Source organism: Phyllostomus hastatus, unplaced genomic scaffold (assembly GCF_019186645.2).
Source record: "Phyllostomus hastatus isolate PE091 unplaced genomic scaffold, TTU_PhHast_1.1 phas_scaffold_1066, whole genome shotgun sequence".
NCBI classification, from domain to species: Eukaryota; Metazoa; Chordata; class Mammalia; order Chiroptera; family Phyllostomidae; genus Phyllostomus; species Phyllostomus hastatus.
Window position 1 is genome coordinate 24,805,370 of NW_025334004.1, and position 20,868 is coordinate 24,826,237.

General features: G+C 52.3%; 1 protein-coding gene across 3 annotated transcripts in view; it reads right to left on the reverse strand.

The window, feature by feature from the left end:
- GFRA1 (GDNF family receptor alpha 1) overlaps positions 1 to 20,868 on the reverse strand; it is a 226,155-nt gene that overhangs the window by 75,370 nt on the left and 129,917 nt on the right. For all 3 annotated transcript variants that reach the window (XM_045854235.1, XM_045854233.1, XM_045854234.1), the window contains one exon: positions 17,904 to 18,240. In XM_045854235.1, the coding sequence (XP_045710191.1) occupies positions 17,904 to 18,240 (337 nt within the window). The remainder of the gene's footprint in view (positions 1 to 17,903; positions 18,241 to 20,868) is intronic.

A 20,868-nucleotide genomic window follows, 5' to 3' on the forward strand; every position in this document is an offset into this window, starting at 1 on the left:
AGGAGCCCTGGGCTGCAAAGGTCACCCACCGTGGCTCCGTTTAATTATTTATGCCCTCTCTTGCTTCAGAAAGAATTTTGAGATGCATGCTGATGTAGCTTTAAGGCAACAGAATAAATGTACAAAAAATCAGTGAGGAAATTGGTGGCCACAGGAAGGTAAGATAGAGGTAAGAAACAGCTGGTACAAAATGGGCACATGCCCCTGGCTACATGAAAGCTAAGCATTTGATGTGGTTCTGGGTGTTCTCGCCACATCTGGGAAGAGAGGAGAAATGACTAGTTCCACAATTCATGATATACCAATACTGAAATCAAGACAGTTGCTCAGAAGCAACACTAAGACGCTCAGAAGACATTTTTAAGTGCCATTATTCTATCTACTACAAGATATCTGTCTCCACTCTAATCCCTGGAACCTAGGAAATGTTTCGATACAAAGGTTTTTGCAGATATGATTAAGGTTGTGGACCCTGAGGTGGGGAGATTATCCTGGATTCTCCAAGTAATCACAGAGGTCCTTGAAAGTGGAAGAGGGAGGCCAATGAGGAACTCAGGGTGATGGCATGTAAGAAAGGCTGGATTGGCTGGTTTTTTAAAACTCCTCACTGAGGACATGTTTATTGATTTTAGAGAAAGAGGAAGTGGGGGGTGGAGAGAGAGAAGTGAGAGAGAAATGTCGATTGGCTGCCTCCAAAATGGGCCCCAACTAGGGATGGAACCCACAACGTTTTGGTGCTTGGGACGATGCTCCAACCAACTGAGCCACCTAGCCAGGGCCTGGCCTTTGCTGACTTTGAAGATGGAGGCAGAGACCATGAACCAAGAAATGAGGAGGGGAGGGAAAGCAAAGAGATGGATTCATTTTACCCCTAGAACCTCTGGAAGGAATTTAGCCCTATGGACCCCTTGATTTCGGCCCAGGGAGGTCTGTGTAGGCCTTCTGACCTCCAGAACTGGGAGAAAATAAATCCATATTGTTTAAAGCCCACATGCTTGTGCGAATTCATTAAATCAGCAACAAGGGACTTCATCACTCCTAAAAAGCAGTCTACAGTAGAGGTTCTTAATATAGAATTTGAAGATGGACCAGGGCTTAAATTTCAATTCAACTACCATGACACTTTAGACAAGTACTTTAACTTGTGTGAAATTTAATGTACTCCAGTGGGGTGTCAATAAGGCCTTCAAAATGGCCCTGGAGGATTAGGTGTGGCCGGCACCTAGCACCTGTTTACGACTGTTCCAGAGTCCTAGATGAGGGTAAGACTCATCATTGCTGATGACTTCTTCTCTGCTCTGGACCAGCCCAGGAGGTCAGTCCACCCTGGCCTTGAGACCTCCACGGCGTCCGAGGGTAGAGATGACCACACTGATACTTCCCTTAGCATCCACCTGCTAATCACGGGGCGTGTGAGGGCCTGTGTACGCTCGACAAAGTCAGGATTAATATCAGGCTCCTTCACACCAGGAAGAGGAGGAGAGATTTCTCCCGAGAGTTCTCCACACCTTCGAGCAGAGGAATGTGTTTTACAGGCCAGCGAGTCACAGCCACGGAAGCAGGCTGAGGCAGTGCGACAGGTCGGCCACTCACCACCTGCGGTCCCCACTCGAGGCCCTCTGCTGGCCTGTGTAACCTGACGGAGGTGCTGTCTGCGCCCTAACAAGGAAGTGTTCACATCAGGATGGTCACGGCAGAGAAAAATAAAGTCTAATTAATTTTAGGGAAATGCAGGCAAATTCTAGAAATTATCCTCAATGCTGCCGGGCCCACTTCAGTCACACTTCGCTTCTTTGGGGGTTCCAGAAGATGAAAAATTACGATCGCACTGACTCTCTTGACTTTAATAATAATAATTTCAAAAACTCCTCCCCTTGCCCCCACCTGCACAGGACAACAAGCATTAAATATCTCTGCGGCACCTGTGCCCCAAGCTGCAAACTCATCGGAATGCTGATTGACCTTCCAAACATGAAAGGAGCCGCGCTTCCGTGCGTCCGGGGAGGACGTGGGCAAAGGGGAAGGCGAATGCGTGTCTGAATGGCCAACGGCCTACACTTGCACAAACAGGCTTTAGGCAGAAACATGTGAAAATAATATCTCCTATTCGTCTTTCCTGGGGTCACAGGTGGCCTGAGGGGAATTACGCTCACTGGTAAATACACACGAGGTCACTTTCCTACCAGGCGAGTTGTTTTAAGGTCAGCAGGGACCTGGAGCTCAGCAAACAGCCAGTCCCTGATGCCTGCCTTCCTTTTGCTCGGGAGACAGGGGACTGTGTGCTGTTATTTGTCCAAAGAATACATCACGTGGTCCATCGCCATCAGAGGGTGACCCTCCGCTCTTCAGGAAACCCACACTGCTTCTTGGTGATCCATTCTCACGTCTAACATCCTCTGGCAACGGCACCCTCACCTCCTGCCTAGCTTTTCTACCTTTTGTCCTAATGTTCTTCGCTACTAAAAAAAAAACTGCGGGCCTCCCTTTTTTCTCCAGGGCAATGGAGCGGATTTCCATGGTCCACATAACCCATTTTAATAATAAACTGTCCCCCCAACCACACCACCCAAACAGACGAAGTTAAGGTGCATTTATTTTGTTACCAGAACATCACATCAGTTTATTTCAGATGTTACAGCTATGATGAAATCAACAAGTTTAATTCTTTTTTAAAATAAATCTTTTAAAAGGTTTTATTTATTTGTAGACAGAGGGGAAGGGAGGGAGGTAATGAGGGAGAGAAACATCAGTGTGTGGTTTCCTCTCATGTGGCCCCCACTGGGGACCTGGCCCACAACCCAGGCATGTGCCCTGACTGGGAATCGAACCAGCAACCCTTTAGTTCACAGGCCGGTGCTCAACCCACTGAGCCACACCAGCCAGAGCACCAAGTTTAATTCTTAACTGCAGCAAGTAAACTTAGTCATTTAAGTATTTTTAAGATTATTTTCTCTAAAAAACGGAGGGAGCTTTTCACCCCACCCCACATCCCTCGGTTTCCCAACAGTTCCGTCTTTGGACGACTCTGACCTGACGAGGAAACTGCTTTGGGGATATTTCCTAACTTCCTTCCCCAAATAAAAACTAATCTGAACAAACTGCATATCACATAGGTTTCTTTGCACATTATTTTGACCCATTCGCGGGGACCTCAGGGGTCTGCTCTGAGCCCTCCCACCGATGCCCCTCCCCCGGCTCTGAGCCCCAAGGAGGGCGCCGCTTCAGCCCTCCTGCCCACCCCCTCCATCACTTTCTATTTTACATCTGCGCTTTGTGCACAGTCTCGCTGCGGCATGAGAAGGCGGCACTCAGGAGTACGCCCGGCACAAAGATGTTCACTCGGTATTTGTCGAAGGGGTGAATGCACGAATCTGCATACGCTACACCACGGCTCCAGTCACCTGCAGATCCACACCCATTACACACATCTTGGTGTCACAGGTTCGGCCCAGATGAGGAGACACGGCAGCCACCGCATCTAACTGTTCCAGACACTGTCCCATCCACAACTACGTGGTCCATCGCCATCGTGGGCCTGTGCCTGGCCCTAAGCTTCACAGGCCGGTGGCATTTCATGCCCAATCACCTGTCCGGCCAGTTCAGCCTTTTTTCACAGGGCAGGCCTAGCGGTGCAAAGAGGGCAGCGTTCAGCCGAAGTCCTAGAGCTGGTAAGAGTTCGAGTCGCAGGTTCTCAAGCTCGCACTTAACCACCAAGAGCACCGCAAGGAGGATTAGTTCTGGGACTTTTGCTGCCACTTTGACGTGAATTGAGTGCTTGAGAAGCCAAAATCGATGTAAGTAGATACAAGTGATCTTGACGAGGCCGAGTAGAGTGTGATGACAGAATTACCAGGCATTTTTTGTTTGTTTGCCTGCGCTTGCCGTTCCAAAATATAAAAATGTGATGTGTGTGGGTACCCCAGCCACCATCGGGCTGCCTCAGCTGTGTTCCCCCTCCTGAGTCTCAATGCTGCCCTGCAGGGCCCACTTAGCTGCTACCTCCTCTTGTCCTCAGCTTCGCGCGTCCCTTTGAGATGACTCCCATCAGCCTAGGTCACCTGGTGGACATTCCCTAAAGCAGTGGGTCTCCAAGTTCAGGCCCCGGACCAGCATCGTCACCATCACTGGCGATGCTAAGGAATTTGAATTAATCAAGCCCCCCCTGGACCCCACGAATCAGAAACTGATGCTCTCGAGCGATGGCACCAAGGAGAAGTCCCTGACCCCGCCCCTCCTCCCCGTGCACATGCATTCTGCTGACGACACGCTCATCTCTGACCTTCTGGACCCTGCAGAACACCTGGCGCTCTCGCCCTGCTGAGCCAGTGAATGAACCCACCACCAGCCAGGGCGCAAAGCAGAAAGCCAACTTCCCAAACCATAAGCCTCGTTTGTAACTTAAAATGTTTCCACCTGAATTGTTGAACCTACAATGCGGAAGAGGCGTCTCTATTTGCTTTTGTCTACTTTGACAGAAAAGTTTTCTGGCAGAACAGCGTCAAGGTCCTTTGCTGGAGTGAATATTCTTGGAGAGATGACATTTTCTCTCCCCAGAGCCCCATCCAAAGAAGTTCAAAGCTATTAGATGGAGCCAGATAACTCTCCAACAGGAATTCCAACTCTGGGCACTCACAGGGACCTTGAACTTGCAGCTTTCTGGCATTTCTGATTCTAAGGGTTATCCCTGGCCCGATGTCATTATGATCCTGTAGCTCTTACCTAATGGTCACGGAGCAGGAAGAGCAGACAGGGGCTGGCCATACCCTAGATGGCTCATGTCAAGATCCACCACCTGATCCCACGTTCCAAGGAGCAGAGGCTTACCACCTGGTACACTCTCTCCAAGGCCCTACCTGAGAGAAAAGCACCAGAGGCTTTCTGGACACAAGGGGTGTTTACTCATCCGCCCAGAGTTCTGCCTGACCAAGCTGAATCTCATGCTAAAATCCTCCGCCATGCCAGAAAACGTAAGCAAGGGCTCTCTATCCAGAAGGTGTCACTCAGGGCCAGAAACCAAGCTGGGCCAGGGACACCAGCAGCCACGCAGCCGCACACTGACAGGTGGTGGGAAGCTCAGCAGTTCTGGAGTCCCCAACACCCACTTCCGCCTGGAAGGGCTCCAGCATCAGGCTCCCACGACATCCCACAGCCTTGCTACGCTGACCTGCGGGAGCTGGATGGGGTGGGCGCAGGCAGCCACACCACCCACCCCCCAGATTGTCTTGTTCAAGGAACATTTGTGCACACACGTGTTTTCTAGCCCAAGATTATTCTGGTCCTTCTAGGGCAGCCATTCTCAAAGTGAGGTCCCGGCACCCTGGCAATCTCAAAAGAGCCTCGTAGGGTCCGTGAGGTCAACACTGACTCCCTAACTCCAGGCTGAGCTCCCATTGGCCTTTCTCACTTTCCTTCCCTCACGAAGGTACCGTGGAGTTTTTCCAGTGGCCGTACGACACGAAACACGGCAACGCACTGAACGCCGAAGCAGATGTGAGACGCCAGGCCTGTTCTGGGCGGACACTGGACTGTGAAAGTGTAAAACAGCACCAGCTTCTCCCTAGTATTTTTGTTTTGGAAAATATAATGGTTTTTAGTGAGAATGCATTCTGGTATTAATAGTAACGTGTAGTGGGCTTCTGGCATTACTTTTAAATACAGTAATAGATATGTGTTGTAAACATTTCTTCAGCTTTGATTCCCATATGGTAAGTATTGACAGATTTTTTCCCCACAGATAAATAAAGCCCTTTGGGGACCATCAGTCATCTTTAAGAGTGTAAAGGAGCCCTGAAAACAAAAAATGTGAAAACTTCTATTTTAACGCAAAGTGAAATGTATCTGGGGAGGGGCACTTAAGCCCTATCTGGACAAGGTTCACAGGTCTCTTATTTAAATGTTTTGTTTTAAAATGAATAGTTACAGAGAACAGAGTGTGCCAGCTGCCAGGGGGAGGGGTTAGGGGCTGGGTGAAAAGACGAAGGGACTAGGAAGTACCGACTGTTAGTTACGAACTAGTCACGGGCCGCAAAGCACAGCGTAAGGAGTACAGTCAGTAATACTGTAATAGCTGCACGGCGCCAGGTGGGTGCTGGGGAGAGCAAGAGAAACACTTTGTAAAGTATCTGATTCTCTAACCACTATGCTGTACACCTGAAACTGACAGAAAATAATATTGAATGTAAATCATACTTGAAAAAAATTTGACAGCAGATTCAAAAATAAAATGCATACATAAACGTGAAAATAAAGTAACCTTCCGTATGCAATCCCACAGACCCAGAGCGTCTTCGGAAAACCGAGTGGGTGGTCAGCAAGATCCGCACCCTTTGCCCCGGAAGCAGACCCCGGGCCCTGCACCCAACGGGCCCCCTGCGTTTTGGTGCCAGCGGCAGCACTGGGGCACCTACAGACGCTGCTCAGGATCGCGCCTCGTCATCACCGGGGAAACGGGGAGGATGGTGACACCCCCACGGCCGGGGCTGCTGTGAAGTGCTCAGCACCGTGCCTGGCACACAGTAAACGTCAAATAAATACTGCTATCCTCGTCATCCTCCTCACCACCATCACCCACACGTGCCTGCCGTGACGGCCCTGGTGGCTCCGCAGGCTCGGGGCTCCCGCATCCTGTACAACGGGCCACTCTGTCCCCCGGTTGCAGCTTGCTTCCTAATGGGGCGATCGGATGATTCACACACAGGCCGACCCGGGAGAGAGGAAGGGGCCGATTCGGGCACTGAGTCAGTGACTGCCCTTTGCTGGGCAGCCCCCCGTCACTGACTCAGACACACGAGCACCTCTAAGAGCCCTCTATTCACGGGCGCCCTGGGCCACTGACACAGCACCACGGGCTGCCGGTGCCCCCCACCCACCCACCCACCCACCGCACGGCCTATTCAGCTTACACAATGGGCAATCTAGGACTCGGGGCCCAACAGTCTCGTGGCCAGCTCCGCACACGCCTGCCTGCGCATCTCTCTGTGCGTCAACAACTGTCTGTCCTGGACAGGAACGTTCTCGCGATGACACACACTCCAGACACCTCTGGACTTCGTCAGCCCCCGCCTCCGCCCCCCAGCTTTCCCTAACGGAACAAAACTCCAAAGATGCCGATGTGTACAGCTTAGCAACGCGGCCCCACAGAGCGGGCTGACATTTCCACACGCTGCTGAAAGCCGTGGGTGCGCGCAAGTGTGAGGCAGTAAGAACCTGCCCCTTCCACCCACGAGCCCTACACTGAAGGTCTCTTTCTGCCACGGAGGGGACACGTTGCATTCGGAATCTTAAACTTTCTTTGTCCTCTATGAGAAAAAAACGTGGAAAGGGTGAGGGCGAAAGGGGGATAGACTGAGTGTTTTGTGCGTCGGGTGGCAGGCCAGGCGCTGATGCCTGTAAACAAGGACCTCATTTAATCCCCTGAGCTGCCCTGGGAAGGTGGAGTCGTTACCTCCGTTTATAGCTGTGAGGCTGAGGCCTCACACCGCCCACGTCCTAGAGCTGGCCGAACCAGGAGGCAGCCCAGGTCCGCCTCACTCAGGAACACACTGACAGCGACTGGGGAGGGGAAAAAAAATCCCAACTCCTGCCGGGGGGGGGGGGGGGGTGCCACTTTTAACACAGGTGGTTCTTTTAAACTCTTGTTTTTCTTGGAGGCCACATTTTCTGCATAATTGATTGCTTTTGAAAATTACAGAGCAATTTCCCATTCACTGAGTTGGAAATGCCCACGGAAATGGAAATGCCAACATGACTGCAGGATAGCGAACTAACTTGGGGTAATGCCTGGGTGGGGGTCTGGCATCTCCTTGGGTGGAACAGAAGTCCCGGCTTGGCTGTGAGACCTGGGCACTGATTATCCACGACACCGCTCAGCAATGGAGGGGGCCGATTCTGGGTCACACGCTATGGGTACTGGGCAGCGTGGGATGCCCTTGAACTCCACAGGCTGTTGTCTGGATAAGGAGAGGCAACCTCTTGGGAATACTGAGGTCTCCCTTTTCCCCATTCTTATGGCCCACTCCTTGTTTCATGGATAAACACATTTGAGCTGTATGAAACGGAGGCATCCCCTTTCCCTTGGAATTGAAAAAAAGAGATTGTAGAATCTATGTTTAGGTCTGGGCTGGAAGGGAAAGCTAGTCTTCCCTGCCTGTGAACTTCACGGGTCCAAGTACGGGAAGTGGCTGCTGAGCGAAGCAGAAGGGTCCCCTCGAAGAGCAACAAGCTGCATGAAGCGATGGGGGTGGGAGGGGGGATCAGTCAGGGTCTCCCTCAGCTGCCTGCAGTTTCACCCAAGGTGGTCTGAGTCTAAGGCCCCAGAGAGCCCCTGTAAGCCCCCCACCCGCCCCCACTCCAGCACTTCTGGCATGATTCCAGGGCTCTCTCCCACTGCACCTTTTCCCAGCGCTGCACTCGAGACTCGGCCCACACAGCAGAGGCTTTCCTGGGATTGAGAGCTGACCACAGGGTGAGGAGAAGGTACAGAGGCAGACACCTGCGCGACCCCAATTTGGTGACATAACCATGGATTATTTAGGGCTGGTTATCACTTGGCGACAGCAAAGAATTCATCTCCCGTGAGACACACAGCTAGGTCCTTGATACCTGCCACCTTGGGGAGGCTGAGCGCCGAGGACTCCAAGCTCCAATCACGGTTCAGCTGGAAGCTGAGAGTCCGACTCCTAGAGTCCAACCAGGTAACGGGGGCACCTGGGAAGCAGGCACGTGGCTTACACATCTGCGACCCTTGGGGTCAAGCAGACTATACTCCATAAACGGGACTGTGTTCATAATAATAATTTTTTTTAAAAGCGTGGTCCAAGAGGATGTTTTCCTCTTGGTAGAAACGACTCTTGCTCTCACGAGGCTGTCACTGAGAAACCACTCTATAATAAGCAATGAGTGCTCAAAAGGAAATTAGATAAAGTAAGAACTTAATGAGCATGTATTACCTGAGTAGTTTGTCCTGTTAAACGGTGCTAAGAGGCTGATGGACATTATGTCCTGACACACTTGAAAACTGTCTCACGGCTGCTGATGGGTCTTAGCTCCTGAGCCATCGGGAGCATCTGGGTCCCCAGGCTGGCCAGGGTCGTCAGTCCGCCTGCCGGCAGCTACAGGCAAGAAGGCTGAGCCGTGGTAGAACCTTGTATTTTTGTCACAAAAGACGATCATTTGGAAACTGACAAAAACCAGGTTTCGGAGTTAGCAAGGCCAGGTTGATCCCCAAATCCTCCCCGTGGGAACCGGGAGCCACTGGGCTCATCACTCCCCCGGTCAGCCCTGTGTGGGGCAGCGGGGCCGATCAAAGACGACATCTGTGAGCCGCGGGGCTCAGTGCTGCTTATGGGCGAAACCCAGCACAGGGGCTGTGCTGTCTGACCTCCCACGTGTTCCTCCCACCCACAGTCCCAGGCCGCTGTCTCGGGACTGCCACGGCTGCTCTCTCCCATGTCGCTCCTCCTTCCAGCCCAGCTCAGAAGGCAGCTTCTCCGGGAGGCCTTGCTGACCCGCCAGGCTGCGCTGGTTGTCCTCCCAAAGCACTTTGTACCTTCCGGACCACACACTGTCACGATGCCGTCATGACTGTGTGTGTGCCTGCCTTCCTCTCGGCACTGTGGGTGAGGAGCTGGGTCTTTATTCCTGGCATAATAGCTGCAGGCCGGTGGATGGATGGATGGGTGATGAATGGAGAGCTAGACAGAGGGATGTAGAGATGGATGGATGGATGGATGGATGAATAGATTGGTGATGGATGGAGGGAAGGAGGCAGGGATGGGTGGATGGATGAATGGATAGATTTTCCGTATGCTAAATCTGGTGTCCCTCAGAGTTCTTCTCCTCTGCCTGCCCCGTGAGTGACTGACAACGATGCCTGCCACCTTAATCCTAAGATTCTGTCCCCTGTCTGCATTGTTGAGGTCTTTGCTTGGTCCTCCACCTCTCCGACTTCCTACCTCTCCAAGGCCTCTCCAGACGCTTTCACCATAAACCTGGTGTCCCCAAAGGCTCAGCCCTTGGCTTATCTCTCTTCTCACTCACTTTCCCTGGGGAATAAATTCTAACAGACATCTTCAACAACTTCGGCACTGATGATTCTAAAATCTACTCCTATGTCCCAACCCCTTCTCTGATCCATTCATGTTTGAATTGTATTCATTCATTTACTCATCCAGCAAATATTCAGTAAGTAAAGGATATTGTCCAGGCACAATTTTAGGCACTTGGGACATATCACAGATAGAGAACCCTGACTTGGAAACTTACAGCACAAGGAAGAAAAGAAGCAAAATAATCAAAACAAGTATGTAAATTACAATGTGTTCACAGGTGATTTAAGTGCTTTGGAAAAACCTGAGAGCCACACAGGTACACTGGGAGTGCGTAGGGTTTACAGCGCTAAATAGGGCGACCAGCGTGAGCCTCAGCAGGAGAAGGTTTAGGAGACTCGGGAGTGAGGGCGTTTGCCTGAGAGCATCTGGGGAAAGCGTGGTTGGTCCTGGCACAGAGGACAGGTAGAGCAAGGACCTGGAGACACAGGGAGAACCAGTAAAGGGACGACCAGTAAAGGGACCAATGTGGCAGAGGCAGAGGGAGCAGGGGCAGCGTGGCTGGAGAAGAGGCCAGACAGGCAAGGGCAGGAGGCCGCTCATCTCAGGATCTGGAGCCACTGGAAGGACTGTGCCTTCACCCCCTGCTGCCTGGCTATACGAGCCTTCCCTCTCCATGTGGACATCCTTATGTGCCGAGCACCCAGCCTTGTTTTTCTGCACCCAGTATTCCTTCCTGGCCTCCGGTAGCAGACCGCCGACACTGGCTTCCACTGAGCCGTGTTATACTCCGCCTTCGGCCTCAGGGGCTGGCCCAAGGATGGGTACATGATCCAAGCAAGGCCGATCAAAGTTCTTAACTGGGATTTTTCTAGCAGGTTTCAGTGGGGGAGGAGTCTCTGTCTCATGAATCAGGAGGTGACAGGACTCCCCAAGAAATAGTACCGGAGAAGGAAGCAGACAAGCCGAGGGGGCCAGAGAGGTGAGAGTGTAGCTGCAGTGCACTGAGCCCTCAGTCCTGGCTGCGTCTCACCACCCTCCCTCCCCAGTCTCACGAGGTAACACCATCCCCGCTTTAGCTCTAGCGAGCTTAAGTGAGGGTTCTATCATGGACCCAAGAGTCCTGAGGAACACATCCTTCGAAGTGAGCATGGCCAGAACAATTCACCAGCTTCTTTCCCTGCCTCCAGTGCAAGAGACAAGCCAGTCCCTCTTTCCTCTGTCCCCCACGATGGCTCCTAACACTGTCAGCTGCAGAGCCACCAGGCTGCAGAGGCCCACGCTACCCTCCGTCTAGGCCAGCATTCAATCATCCAGTCCTTCCCTCCAAGGTGCTCTTAGGCTTCCGAACTTTCATCCTGTCCTCCTGGTCACCGCTCACCTAGTCCAGTGCAATGCTGTGGCCTCCTGGCCTCACCCCACCTCTCCTCTGGGGACCCTCCGAGGCCCGTCAGGTCTCTCTTCCCTTACAGAGCTTTGATGGATGAAATCTAACACTTCTGACACGGGAGGGCCCCCATCTCTTGCCTTCATGGTACATGGATTCTTCTCCCTCAGACTCCAGGCCAGTCCCTGAGCTCCCACACCCTACCCCCATCACTGCATCCCCCCCAAACTGAGCAGCTTCCTCCTACTTGGCTTTCTGAGCTCCTCTCTCACTGAGGCCGGATCTGCGTCTATTTCCCAAGACCCTCCACTATGGCACTTCCTCCCCCAAAGAAACACGGGGCGCTCTGGGCTTCCTGGGTAGCCTCAAACCGTTCCTTCCCCGTCCACGTTCACACTGCAAGACAGCGACAGAGTTCTGGTGCCAAGACTCCATCTGTTCACGTGGATCTAATAACCCGCACAACGCCCCAGCGTCGAGAAGAGGAGCCTGAGTCCTTCTGTCTCGGGGCCAAGCTTGGCAAAAGCGACGTTGGTGAGGACGTGGGCAGGGGAAAGGAGCACGGGAAATGAGACAGAGGCTCTGAGCTCGGCAGGCGCAGGGAAGGGGCCGGCAGGAGGGAGGGAAATTTGGAGTAAATCTAGACAAGCGTCCGTCCTTTAAGCGACAGGCTCTGGCAGGAACGGACGAATGGTTTTGCACTCGCCTCGGCCGAAGAAGAGATAAGGGAAGACAGGGGGCCACGAGGCAGGGCAGGCTGCAGCAGGCTCCGGCCCAGCTCACAGCTCCGCCCGGGAGAAGGCGAGCTGCGTCCTCCACCGCTTCAGTCTTGGTGTCAAACGGCCACCTGTCTCATCTCAACCGCGGAGGCCGGAAGAGCCAACAAGAAGTAGCAGGCTCCCCTTGCCGCTGGGGTCAAGGAAAAGGGGGCGGCAGCGGAGGGCAGAGGTTAGCCCTGCTCTTCTCTGGGGACCTCCATCGGCCCTCTGCACGCATGCGGGAGCCCCGGCAGGAGCCCCGGAGGCCCCCCTCGCGGAGGCCCGGTGGCAGGCGGCTCTCACAGGTGGAACGCATTAAAAAACGAGCCATTTGGCACTGTGAACACATTTTGCTAAAGATACTCGTGTAATCGTTTGAAATGAAATTTGCTCAAACGAACTGGAAAATGTTTTACTTGTATTTTCTCATATTCCCGAAACTTTCTCTCCATGGTTCAAAAGTTTGCATTGTCTAATTGCTGATTTCCATTTGTGAATGAATCAGTGTAAAATAAAATTAAGTGCCAAATTAATCTGCCCATCTAGTTTTAAGGCATTAATTATCGTCTGAGACACTCTCTCCTGCGCTCGTTGCTTGTCGAGACAAGCCTGGATACAGTGGTGTAGAATCCAGGTTTCAGCTCAGGAATTTAGCCAAGCAGTGGAGGATGACCTTGATCTCTAAGGCCCGCAGTTTACTGTGTGAAAGGGGTGTGATCCCAGACAAATAAAACAGCTTTTAAAGCTGCCCTGAGACTGTCACGCCACGTAAGTGACTGGAGGAGAAATGCGCCGCGTGGTTTTGTGACACGTTTCCCCAACTGTCCCGGTTGACAAATTAGCAACAACACATTTCCTCGAAGTTGAAAAGGTCAGCCTCAGTGTGGAGAATGTGGTGCTGGCTGGGGCAGAATTCTGAAGATGACACATGCTGTTCTTTTGGAGCTACACCAAAGGATACTTCTTTGGTTGTGCAAAAAACAGAAACAAACAAAAAACAAACACATGTCCAGATTATCATTAAAGGACCCTCGGTCCCCGGGGCAGAACCATATACGTGGTGACTTGACCAAAGCCACCATGCCTGGAAACTACGGGGACACAGAGGCTGGGTACCAGAAAGACAGTTTGTCTCCAGCAGGACCAGGAGAGCCTTGGGGACAGAGGGCACCCAGGCCCTGATCCCTTCCCTTTTGAGGCTTAGCATTATCGTTCTAGAGGAAATGAGATATCCTTGGCCAAGTCGTGTTGTAGCCTTAAAAAAAAAAAAGGAGGAAATCTTACTGTACGCAACGACACGGATGAACTTAAAACGTTATGCTAAGTGCAATAAGCCCGTTGCAGAGGACAGCTACTGCATGACTCTACTTGTACGTGGTAACTAAAATGGTCAAGTTCATGGCAGTAAAAGCACAGAACGGTGGGTGCCCAGTGGCTGAGGGGAGGGGGAAGCAGGGAGTGTTTGATCAATAGGTATAAAGTTTCAGTCATTCAAGTTCCAGAGATCTGCTGTACAACACTGTACTGGAGTGTGCACTTAAAAATCTGCTAAGAGGGTAGATCTCCTGTTAAGTGAAGGCAAGAAGGCAGGCAGGAAGGCAGGCAGGAGGGAAGGAAGGAGGGAAGGCAGGCAGGAGATGCAGGACGCAATTCCACCTGGAGGCACTGCCTAGAAAGGCAGAGCCGGGTCATGCAACGTGTCCAGGGTGGAGGGCTGATTCTGGCTGGAACCACTCAGCACCCCGCCCCCAGGGCAAAACGTCCTGTGGGAATTGGTGGCTAGAATTCAGTATGGACTAGGAGTTGTTATTCTGCGGCCCACAGGTGCAGCACCTCTGTTGCAAATGCAGAATGGCCAAGAAGGGTTCAGCCACTGAACCGCCAAGCATCCTCCAGGTTGCTTCCAACAGCGACGTGGTGTGGCAGCAGCTAGCGCCACGGGCAGGTCGACTAGGTTGGCGGCCTCAGGCTCCCTCTTCGCTTGGCCCTGGAAGCACCACTGATGAGTTTGGGAACGGAACACTGAAATTCTTAGGAGAAACCAGGAAGGGCTATCTATGCTCAAGAGGAAGATGCTAGACACCTTGGTAATAAAAAAAAATAGCTGAGGCATCTTAGTGATTAATTAGAAAAATAAAAGATATGAACAAATTTGCTGCACCCACAGGCAACGCTCAAGTGCTGAGCTTACTTTGGGTATCAGAGTGCGGGGAAAAGGAAGTAAAGCGCACGTTTAAATTATGTATATCTAACAACATGTATCAGGAATAAAGGTTTATGCTTCCTTTATGGCCAAACCCAGTCCTGACACCTTTGAAGTACCGAGAAAGCAGCCAGAAAGCAGCTGGCAAGGGAGACACTGTGCTCTGGAGGAAGAAGGGGGGACTGCTGCATCTCATCACACCTTTCTAATAACGCCTCCGCCCGTGCTTTTCCCTAGACAAGCTCCGAGGCCCAAACCGTCAAGCACTTGCCGCTCCCCAGCCACCCCAAGAGGAAAGGAACCTGTCAGCTTCGCTAAAAGGGAGTGGAAGAAGGAAAAACAAAGTCAAACGGAAAAGCTCAAGTTGCATCTCCTCCATCTGAAGGCAGCAGCAGCAGGCAGGAGAGGGAGAGGTTTCACCTGCACAGGGGCACCATGGCCCCTGGGGGGAGCAGGCCTGCGAGCGCAGAGTGGGCAAGCACCGAGGAGCGCGGGGAAGTTTTAATGAGCTGGAGCGGCTCTCTGATGGTCGCAGATGTGGAGATGGAAATGGAGCATTTGAAAGTGGGAGCTTTCGAAGAATAGGGTTTTTAGGAAGAGATTTTCCCTCTTGCCCTGTCTTCACGGCTTTGGATATATTCAAATGAGGCCTGAAGTCATCCCATAAGCCCCACCCCCTCCCTCGGGCTGGGGCTGGATCTGAGCGCCTGGAAGGTGGAACCCCGCAGGAGCCCCAGTCCAGCTAGTAGCCGCTGTTGCCCTGGGCCCCAGCAAGGGTTCACCGAGATGGCCTGGTGGCGGGGCGGGGGGGGGGGTGGGGGGACGGACTAAAAGGCATAAAATTAAAAACAAGACAAATGAAATCGGATCAAAGAAAGCACTGCTAGACTATACTAGCAGCTTAAATTACATTGACCACAACCGACAGGGATGGGGTAGTCGTGAGTAGTAAGTCCAGGCTCTGGGAAGAAATTATGGGCGAAATAACGATAGGTAACACCAGGGAAAGTCAATTGATTCACCCTCCCAGGGATGACTCAAGATAGGCTATAAAACCCATCAATCATACGGAGACACATTTCACTCGGCAAGGTCCCTAGACAGTCTAGGATCTGGATTTCCCAAACAGCTCCCAAGTTCCACCTAGAGCCAGAAAGGAGGCGGCAGCACAAAGACGACCTCTAGCTGACCTTCCGGTCCAGCTGGTCTTCACCCCGACCTCTGTGTGGCAGCCCCTGGCACTTCCTGGCCTGGGCACAGCCAGGCATTGTCAGCTATTAGGCAAGGGCTGCCCCTGGCTTGTGTTTCAGCGGAAGCCACACTATGCTACCGAGGCTGTCTCCACATAAACAGTTCCCGCACCCTCTCTGCCAGACCAGTCTGAGCCTCATCCTGTTAGCCGCAGGTTCCTCCTGCCACCTCCCCAGAGCGCCCCAAGTTCCCAAACTCCCTGCTATTTCTTACGGCGGCTGAGCAGGAAAGCAATCTGATTCGACTCCTTCACGCCAGCCCTCTAAGGATTCTCTCTTCGGAAGAGCAGGCCAGGTGTTTCAGCCTGTGCAGGGGAAGTCAGGGACCTCCTCCCGACCTCTCGTGCAAGAGGACTCTCGTGAGAAGAGAAGCGTCCATCCCCATGCCCTCCCCCACCTTCCTGCCATTACCCTGTGGGCGAAAGGCTCGCCCACTGCTCCCTGGGCTGCTGCTCCCTGGCTTGGACCTGCCCGTGAACAGGGGAACCTATTGCTGCAGAGACAGGGAGGAGGTGCAGTTGTCTGGCTTCAAGACGAGGAAGACTCTGGAAACCCAGTCCTACCGCTAGAAGAGGGATTCTAGATCCCTGCTAGAGGAGGGTTTCTTCTGTTCAAAGACTGAAGGGGCCCAGAACTTGGGTTTCAGATCCACAGGTCTTCAGAACAGGGGGTCTGCACAATCTCCGCTCCCCAACATCCTACATCCTGAGCAAAGGTCCCGCATGTTCTCCCGAGTCCTGCTCCCCACACCTCCATCTCCTGCAGGGGGTTCTGGGACTCCTCAGCTGAGTGGCTGCCCCAGGTCAGAGCCGTCAAGGGCCCCGCCTCTTCCTCAGGACCCTTCTAGCAGAGACATCTCCGACCGGAGCCCGCAGCTAAGAGGGTCTCAATGGGTCGGGGGTGTGGGAGTGAGGAAGACGGCCCGATGCCTCCCAACACCCGCTCGGTCACCTGAGCTCTCTTTCATAGGGTAGGTCACCTGCTTCCAACTGAAAAGTACAGTGGAAGGACATTACTCTCAGAAAGTCCTTGGCAGGAGAGGGTTCTACGTTTATTTTTCTTCGGATGCTCTTAGAGCTAGCTTAAAGAAAGACAGGGATCTCCATCTACCAGAGTAAGGCTTAAATTGACCAGAAACTCAGCTCGCCAGCATCTTCGAAATATCAGACTGTTTTTCCTGCTTTTCAGAAATGGGGCACCTATGCAAACACAAACACATAACACACCCTCCTCTGCTTGTGCACTGCGAGCATCTGCGGGTGCCCGGGGTTTTGTCAGAGACGGCATCTGAGGCTCCTGGCTCTACCCTGGGGACACAGCACAGGTGTTGTCACCATGAGGCCTCCTCCGAACCTCCAGCCCCGGATCCAGCCTTGGCATCTGTGGCACCGGCGTCACCCGAGGCCATAAAGACTTAGTCTCTGCTGATCAAAATCTACTTGCTTCAATCAGCAACTGAAGTCAGTCCTACACCCTGGAAGGACACACATCAAATCATTGATTGTGACAGTCGGGGGCGAGAGCTGCATGAAGGGAGACCTTCTCCCCTCTACCTACTTCTGTATTGCTTTAGAGAGAGAGAGAGAGAGGAGAGTGAATGGGTAGGGGAATGCATTCATGGACTCCTTCAAACATTAAAATAAGTGGCCCCAAGGGCAAAGGAAGCAACTGTTTTCAACATCAGGGCCCAGGCTTAGCAGGGGGCCTGATGGAGGCTGGGATCTGGAAGCGTGGCCGAGCGGCAAGGTGGCCACTCCTCCTAACCACGTTGAAGAATCAGTGGCCCAGAACAGACCCGGGGATCCTGGCAGTTCTCTTCAGGGCTCGGACACAGCCCCATCCCTCCAGTGTTCTGACCTTGATGGCCAAGAGCCTCAGTATCTCCAGCCCCTCCCCCCCAACTTAACCCCTTGTGCCTCCTGGAAGCATCTCAGGGCACGTGGAGTGCGCATGTGCCTTCGAGCTCACCTGGCCTCAGGTGCCTCTGACTGCTTACCAAGAGCAGAAGTATTCACCTCACTCCAGCATCTCTCAAAGCCTGCCCCGGTCAAAGAGGGGAACCTGCCCCAGCACGAGAGCCTGCCCAGCTTTTGAAGAATGGTGTGTCAGACGCAGACGCCAGTTTCTGGCTAGTCCCTCTCAAAGACTATCCTCCCCTCCCACCTCTCCCTCGGTTGATACAAAATGGGAGCTTGGCCACAGAAGCAGCCACAAAGGTTCTCCCTGCTTCCTCATGCATCACCCAGCCCCGGCACTCACCTGCAGATGTAGTTTGTCTTGCAGGAGTCCTGCAAGTTCAAGCAGTTGGGCTTCTCCCTCTCCTCGTAGGAGCACACGGGCACGATGGTCTGCCGCCGCCGCTCGGTGCAGGCCACGTCCCTGCAGGAGCAGAAGAGCATCCCGTAGCTGTGCTTGGCCGGGACCTTGTCGAAGAACTGCCTCAGGGCCTTGTGGCACTTGCGCCGGTTGCAGACTTCGTTGGACACGCTGGTGGTGCACGGGGTGATGTAGGCGGACCTGTACTTCTTGCAGGTGTCGTCGAGGTTGCAGGCCTTGGCGGCGTCCAGGCAGTTGTTGCCCTTGGGGATGTGCTCCACTGCAAAGGGACAGAAAGGCGGGCGTGATCACCATGCTGGGTGCCCGGGCTGTGCTCTCAGGCTCCTGTGTTTGGATCGAGACCTCGCATTTAACCTGGCAGTACTGGGAGCTCTGATCAACTCTGAGGTTGTTTTTTTTTTAAAGCTAATAACTTAATGAGTCCGAGACAAGGAGGAAATATCGAGTGCCAACGCTGGGAGCCCACGGCAGAACACAAACCCCTAGCACTCGCTTAGACGTGTAATTAGGAGGTACTGAGAGAGGTCCAAGGAGCTCCGGCACCTGCCCAGCTACGTAGAAACAAAGCAACGGGAGGAGAAGTTTCCAACTCCTGGTTGGTAAACTGAAATTAGGGTAAAAGAAAAAGCGACAAATTATATACTTGTTCATTATACAGTATATAAATCGATATGCTGAATGTAACTGTAATTGCCATGCAATCCTCCAGGAATATAATTATGTAATAAATGCATATAGTGTATGCTAATTACTATATGATTACACAGTAATTGCATGGTTATTGGAGCCCAGAAGACAAAATATTATGCCAGCTTCTCTAAACAGAAAGAAGCAACTACAGCGAAGCTGTATTTAAAAGTTCTAGCTCACAGGCCATTGGAAGAAAACCAGAGTAAGTTACATAAAAATTTACAAATCTCCATTACCACTGAACTTACCATCTATAAAATACGGGACCCATAAGTATTAAGGTTGCAGATTAGCAAACTTCGGCTAGTATTTTGGGTGGGATTTCAATGGGCCTACAAACCACAGGCCTTGGGAATCTCACAAAACCCATTCCACTGCCCTGACCAGTGAGGCTCTGTTGGGTGGGCGTCATCCACAAAGTGAAAGTTCTCAGGTTTGATTCCCGGTCAGAGCACACGACTAGGATGCGGGTTTGGTCCCTGGTTGGGGTGTGTACGAGAAGCAACGGATCAATGTTTCTTCTGTTCGTCAATATTTCTCCCCCTCTCTTTCTCCCTCCCCTCCCCTCTCTCTAAAATAAATAAATAAATGTGTTGGTTTTTTTTTAATAAAAACATGTGCTGCCTTCTGCCCAAGCCCTCTGCTGTCAGAGACACGAGGGCTGTCCGCTGGCAGCCTGCAGAGAGAGCTTCGTGGCGGCAGGGCCCACAGGGATGGCTGGGCGGGCTGGCAGAGCCAAGCCCAGTGAGTAAAGTGAAAAGGTAATTAGACAAGAGAAAATAATCTCAGTCACCACGATACAGGTGTTTCCACAGAGAGAGGAAGTGATGGAAACCCCCCAGAGCCCAACTATACGGCGGTCCATGGAAAATTGATAAATTATAACAGCAACCCTCTGGAAACAACAGGGGGGGCCGCAAACACCACACAATTGTGGAATGTGACCCCCAGCGAGTTCCTGCTCAGACCTCAGCCCTTCCTTGGATTCTGGAACCTATTCTGGAACCTTCTTTCATTCTCTCTGTGATCCCAGGCAATGCAGACCATGAAGGTAATGGTAAGAGAGCTGACAACAGAGGAGAAAGCGCCCGGGTGGGTTGGGTGGGACTAAGACAAGGCACTGCATTCAGTGCGAGCCTGAAGGGCGCGTGGAATATTATGCAGCCTTAAAAAAGAAGGCGATCCCGCCACATGTGACAACCCTGATGAACCCTGGGGACATTATGCTAAGTGACATAGGCCCATCGCAGAAGGACAAACACAGTATGATTCCACTTACATGAGGCATCTAACACCCTCAAACTCGCAGATGCAGGGAACAGAAAGGTAGCTGGGGAGGGGGCGAGGGGGAAAGGGGCGTTATTCTTCGAGGGGTACAAAGCCTCCGTCAGGCACGACGAGTGTGTCGTGGGGACCTGCTGTACAACATAGCGCCCACACTTAACAACACTACATTGGACACTTAAACATCTGTGAAGAGGGCAGATCCCATGTTGCGCACTCTTACCATAATGAAAGAAACTTTAAAATAAGTGAGTCAGTAAAGAACACACGCAGCCAAGTCCCGCATTTCTCTCCATCGTACCGACAGTGCGCCTTGCTATAAGAAAACCCCAAACGCAAAAATCTGAGAACCAAATCGCACCCTGGCGCCGCAAGCAGTATTTCACTCTGCTCCAGGTTCACGTTTCCGCCCGGGACATCTGAATCCGACCAGTTAATGGGGCAGGCAATAAACCAGACGCTCGGCCCTTCGGAGGGGAGCAGCGCGCAGAGCCAGCAGCTGCGCCCCTGTCCCTGCTGCTCTAACAAGCGCACCTGGTACATTTTCTCCGTCACGGCCTTCCCGGCCCAGCTTCTCTCTGGCCCCTGTTCTCATACTCAGGCTCTTTAGGGCTCCAGGAGGGAACTACTACTTACCGTGAGCCCTGGTAAGATCACCAAGCCCTCCAGGCCTTGGTGACGCTTCTTGCCTTTTCTCCTTTTGAGACTTCTAATGTGGTTCTACTGGGCCCACGGCAACAGAGATTTATGTTCTTGTAGGTCTATGGTTCACGTGGAGATTTCTGAATTACGCTTTTTTGATGATCATCTAAAATGCATTAATATGACCAATCTCTAAATCGTCTAGATTTGGCCTAGCAGGCTGGATATGGGTACACAATTTGCTGCGTGCCTTAACACTTGTATTGGTATT